General features: G+C 46.8%; 1 protein-coding gene across 1 annotated transcript in view; it reads left to right on the top strand.

The window, feature by feature from the left end:
- thbs4b (thrombospondin 4b) overlaps positions 1-6,000 on the top strand; it is a gene marked incomplete at its 5' end in the record, with an annotated part of 59,273 nt that overhangs the window by 48,252 nt on the left and 5,021 nt on the right. The window contains 6 exons of the mRNA XM_084325005.1: positions 627-745; positions 929-981; positions 1,590-1,783; positions 3,515-3,693; positions 3,906-3,954; positions 4,084-4,280. Coding sequence (XP_084181131.1) covers positions 627-745; positions 929-981; positions 1,590-1,783; positions 3,515-3,693; positions 3,906-3,954; positions 4,084-4,280 — 791 coding nt within the window. The remainder of the gene's footprint in view (positions 1-626; positions 746-928; positions 982-1,589; positions 1,784-3,514; positions 3,694-3,905; positions 3,955-4,083; positions 4,281-6,000) is intronic.

The following is a 6,000-nucleotide window of genomic DNA, read 5'->3' as shown; positions in this document are numbered from 1 at the left end:
CCCCCCACCAGGCCCCCCACCAGACCCACCACCAGACCCACCACCAGGCCCACCACCAGACCCCCCACCAGACCCCACCACCAGACCCACCACCAGGCCCACCACCAGACCCCACCACCAGACCCACCACCAGGCCCACCACCAGGCCCCACCACCAGGCCCACCACCAGGCCCACCACCAGACCCCACCACCAGACCCCACCACCAGACCCACCACCAGGCCCACCACCAGACCCCCACCAGGCCCCCCACCAGACCCCACCACCAGACCCACCACCAGGCCCACCACCAGGCCCACCACCAGACCCCCACCAGACCCCACCACCAGGCCCCCCACCAGACCCACCACCAGACCCCACCACCAGACCCCACCACCAGACCCACCACCAGACCCCCCCACCAGACCCCCCCACCAGGCCCCCACCAGACCCCCCCACCAGGCCCCCACCAGACCCACCACCAGGCCCCCCACCAAACCTACGCCCTTGACTCAAGAATATAGAACAACAACACCCGCCGTCCTCCAACCACAAATCAGAGCATGTACACAGCACTGTGAGGGAGATGGATGTCCTCGCTGGATGGGGATACGGCGGCTAACTGACTTATTCTCTTTTCACAATCAGGTCTGAAGAACTTCTTGGACAACTGCCAGCGTGTCAAGAACAAGGACCAATCGGACCGGGACGGAGACGGAGTGGGAGACGCCTGCGACAGCTGCCCCGATATCCCCAACCCAAACCAGGTCAGAACGGGCCCCGGTGGACCGGGCCCGGCACACACACCTCCTCATTAGATAAAGATAGATGGCGGGGGGGAAGGATCTAGTGCAGCCGCTGACCTGTTTGTGGGGATAGGTTACTGGGCCCCGGCCCGTCTGGGGAGAGAGAGAGACGGTGTTTCAGTGAAGTATCTGCTCTCGTTTCAGTCCGACATCGATAATGACCTGGTTGGGGACTCGTGCGATACCAACCAAGACAGGTAACGTTTATAATCATCACACTCCTTTATTAAAGATGCCTTAAAAAAGGGGGCCACCACGGCGCCGATTTTCAGCCGTAATACTATCGCTCTGCTGGGAGGAGGACGGCCGGTAATCTGACATGTAACTCACCTACGCAAAAAACGTCATCCCGCCAGAGCGGACCTGCAGATGCTATTCCCTCAACTGTTCTTAAACGGTAGTTTGGCCCAGCTCCAGGAAAGTTGGTGATATATAGTTGAGGAAATCTGCAGTTCACTAGAGGTAGACGTCATCCGGCTGTGTTCCTTGGGGGGGGGGTGATGTGGCTAAGATCCTGTGTGCTCTAAGTCTAAGACACAGAGCAGGCAGGTGAGTTATATGTCCGATTATCACACGTCCTCCTCACATCGAAACGATAAGATTCCGGTAAGAAAATCGTCTAAATGTCCCTTTTAAGGCCCATTGCTCATTTAGAATTGAGCCAGGATTCATAGCATTGTGTGTTGGCATGTATGATTCCACTCCAAATCTCCTGTTATTAAACCCCAATGTGAATTCATAATTATTCACAACGTCACCCTGCTGTGATTATCCCCACTGTGTCGTTGTGGTCCCCCCCCTGTAGCGACGGTGACGGTCACCAGGACACCAAAGACAACTGTCCCCACGTGATCAACAGCTCCCAGCAGGACTCCGACAAAGACGGTATCGGTGACGAGTGTGACGACGACGATGACAACGACGGGATCCCCGATATCCTGCCGCCGGGACCGGACAACTGCAGGCTGGTGCCCAACCCCGACCAGACTGATGACAACAGTCAGTTACTGTCTTACTGAGACACATACATTATGTTAATCTCCTGCTCTTATAGTATCTAGATAACTCAAGGTCGTGGTGTGTGCAGAGGCCTGTGTAAAAAGAGATCATAATAAAACAGACAGTTCATAAAACTGTTTAGTTAAAAAAAAAAGTACAGTATGAGGAGGTAGAAATATTCATAATTAATTATATCCCAATATCAAATCAATTTGATGCTTTGAATGCACAACAATTGCATTTCCGGACTTCCTTTAATCTAATGTGTATTTGTTAATTGTATTACATCTGTTCCCATCTTGTATTGTACAGTAATTGTTGCAAAGAAAATAAGAAAGAAAAAAAAACGGTATAAACCATGCCCACTTCCAGTCTTCAATCCGAATACAGATACAGATAATTTAGTTTGTTAAACAGATACAGATACAGATAGTGACGTTTTGGCACACCCCTCCAGTGTTGGACTAAAAACTGTGATGTTGATGGTCAAAATATGGGCACTCCTGCTTGCAGTCGCCTCATTTGACTTAATGATGCTTCGGTCCATGGACCAAAACTGAGAGACCAATTACATTCAGTAATCAGTTTACAGGGCAATCAGTGAGCATGAGCACACTGAAAGCAATCAGTCCTACTTGTTTACTATCTTTAGCCTATTAGGGGACTAGTTCTGCCTTTAGAGTCACAATTGGTCAAAATCTCACCATCGTGCATAATCAAATCATGCAGTCTTACTACACCAGTGTTTTACTTGTTTTCTCATCCATTCAAATGCATCCCTGCAGCACAGTGGTTAGTAGATTCGATTAGATTAGATTACATTAGATTAGATTAGATTAGATTAGATTAGATTAGATTAGATTCAAATGTATTGCCATTTGAATCTAGTACAGCACGAGTACAGTACAACGGAAATACGTTTGGCATCCAACTAGAGTGCAAATGTAACAGTGAAGTGCAATAGTAATATACAATGTACAGGTGATTAAACTGGGTATAAAATATATAAATTAGTAGCCTACTACTGAGTAATCAGATGTATGTACAGAGTTTTAGTATTAATATGTACAGTGATACAGGTATAAAGACATTATGTTAGTAAGTCATACTGACCAGCAGCATAACCAGTAAGAGTAGGTCAAGGATATGTACAGATATAGATATAGTATCTACAGATATGTAAAAAGGATTATATGCAGGTATGTACAGACAGAGACAGATGTGGATAGATATATATATAAGGAATAATAAATACATGTATACGGTATATACAGCATTATTGTACATGCTATCATACATAATTATATGGGTATGACTATAGTATGAGGTAGGTAATTATGATTATTATGATTACTATGATTAAAGTGTAGGGAAACGGTAGACAGTGAAAGCCGTAGGTAGGTATAAATATAGTATAGGCAACAGAGTTCGAAGTTCGTACAGTACGGGTAATAGAGCCTAGGGTGTCTGTAGGCAATGGAGTCAGAGAATGGTCCTGGGCTTGAACCTGACCACAGGGGGCTTTTTCTGGGTGGAGTTTGCATGATCTTCCCATGTTACCTCCAGCTTCCCACACAAAAAGACACCTCCTGCCCATTCTCTTGATCAAGACATGTGGCCGCCCCCACTGCTCCTGTGGTGGTTAGGATAGGATGGGTCAAATGCAGAGGAAGAACTCTTAACCTATAGGATCGTTATCTCCGCCCTCTGCCCGCCCCCCCCCCCCCCCAGACGATGGCGTCGGAGACGTGTGCGAGTCCGACTTCGACCAGGACAAGGTGATTGACAGGATCGACAACTGCCCTGAGAACGCCGAGGTCACGTTGACCGACTTCAGAGCCTATCAGACAGTGGTGCTGGACCCCGAGGGCGACGCCCAGATCGACCCCAACTGGGTGGTGCTGAACCAGGTCAGGCCTCCCCTCACCCCCCCACCCCCCCCCCCCCCCCACCGCTGCTCTAAAAACATACTAAATCATGTGCAGCTCGACTCTGAATGAGCCCTTTACTGGCAGAACACATCTGTTGCACTGAATCGATTTCCATAACTGTCCCAACACCAACGGCTAAGTTATGAATACTAAGCGCAAGATTGACACCTTCCATTTCTCTCTCTCCCTAGGGAATGGAGATTGTGCAGACTATGAACAGTGATCCAGGACTCGCCGTGGGTAAGGAAAATCTAATCTAATTGCTTATTCGGCGGAAAAATCAATCACAAAAAAAAAACAGCATAATAACACAAACATGAATAAATAATGATATTAATAAAAAAATATGTATTAAATCGGTTGCCTTAGGTTACACGGCCTTCAGCGGCGTGGACTTCGAGGGGACGTTCCACGTGAACACGGTGACCGACGACGACTACGCCGGCTTCATCTTCGGCTACCAGGACTCGTCCTCCTTCTACGTGGTTATGTGGAAGCAGACGGAGCAGACCTACTGGCAGGCCACGCCCTTCAGAGCCGTGGCCGAGCCGGGCATCCAGCTCAAGGTGACGAGGGAGAGAGAGAGACACACCGTTAACCCTTTCACTGCCACGCTACAGAAGGTTAACCCGTTCACGACCACACTGTGTAGAAGGTTAACCCGTTCACGACCACACTGTGTAGAAGGTTAACCCGTTCACGACCACACTACAGACGGTTGACCGTTCGGCGTGGTGGTGAAAGCGTTAACCCTTTGTAGTGTGGTAGTGAAAGCGTTAACCCTTTGTAGTATTGGTAGTGAAAGCGTTAACCCTTTGTAGTGTGGTAGTGAAAGGGGTGGTAGTTGGCATTTAAGCATTACATCACGCGCAGGAGTGGTTTGTGACCAATAAACCATGCCTAGGGGTGGTCGTTAGGCCCGAGGCGCAGCCGAGGGTCGTTAGACCCCCCTAGGCATGGTTTATTGGTCACAAACCACTCCTGCGCGTGATGTAATGCTTTTATACAACTGCCAGATTCATCCAACCTTATTTCTATACAATAAACACACATTAATCGAAGATTTATTGAAAAAACCATCCGCCAGAAAAAGTAGTTCCCACAACTACGAAAAAGACAAGTTGCCTCCATGTGGAAGCAGCTTGAAGTGCATCCAACCAAACTAACACATCCAACTGTGTATTATTGGAATGATTGAGAGAAGTTGCCTCATGTGGAAGCAGCTTGAAGTGCATCCAACCAACTAACACATCCAACTGTGTATTATTGGAATGATTGATTGAAAATTTTATTACCAGATGCAGAATGGGTACAATACAGTACGGCTCAATACACACAATTGTTAAGGGAATGCAGACCTACTTTCCATAAAACGTCATTCTTAGATGCTTCTATATAAAGTAGGTAAAACAAATTAAAAGGTTTTCTTTGCCCTATAGGAAAAAAAACGTTTTCTTCGCCCTATTTTTTTATTTATTTCTTTTAGCCTAAACTTAACCAGTTGGAAACCAGGGGTACAGTAATAAAATTAGCAATCAACCAATCAATCAATTCAATAGACCATGCTCACTTAAAACAGCGCTGCTTCTCTCTCTGACTCCCCCGCTGTTGCAGACAGGAGTGTGTGTGTGTGTGTGCGTGTGTGTGCGTGTGTGTGTGTGTGTGTGTGTGTGTGTGTGTGTGTGTGTGTTTGTGGGTACGCCAGCGTCGGACAGTGTGAGAGTGAACGCTGCAGTCAGTGGGAAGGAAGTAGAAATTTAAATCAATCAATTAATCTATCAATCAATCCGCGATTTTTCTTTTGTTCTAGATTGACTCAAGACCCATCAATTACATCATCCAACATTGTTTAAAGGACTAACACATTCCCCTTGACAGAATCGCTTCATATTTAGTCGTTATGGGCTTATGGCGCTATCAACATTCTGGCGCTATCAACATTCTCCCGGAGTGAGCCGGCGGAGTGATTATGTGATTCGGTTGTGGGCGGGTCCTGAGCCCAGGACCGTGGATTGTTGCCAATAAAGACGTGTAAATGGCCAATCAGAATCGAGAAATTTGCATGCCGTTGTATAAGTTCCTTTAAATACCATCCAGTACCATCATATTAGCATCATAATACCATCATACGTTTTTTTGTAAGATGACCCTCTTTCTCTCTCTCATTCATTTATATACCATTCATTCATCTACTATTCATTCATCTACCATTAATTTATATACCATTCATTCATCTGCCATTCATTTATATACCATTCATTCATCTGCCATTCATTTATATACCAT

This window comes from Notolepis coatsorum (assembly GCF_963971535.1).
Source record: "Notolepis coatsorum genome assembly, chromosome: 11".
NCBI classification, from domain to species: Eukaryota; Metazoa; Chordata; class Actinopteri; order Aulopiformes; family Paralepididae; genus Notolepis; species Notolepis coatsorum.
This window is presented reverse-complemented; position numbering and strand designations above follow the sequence as displayed.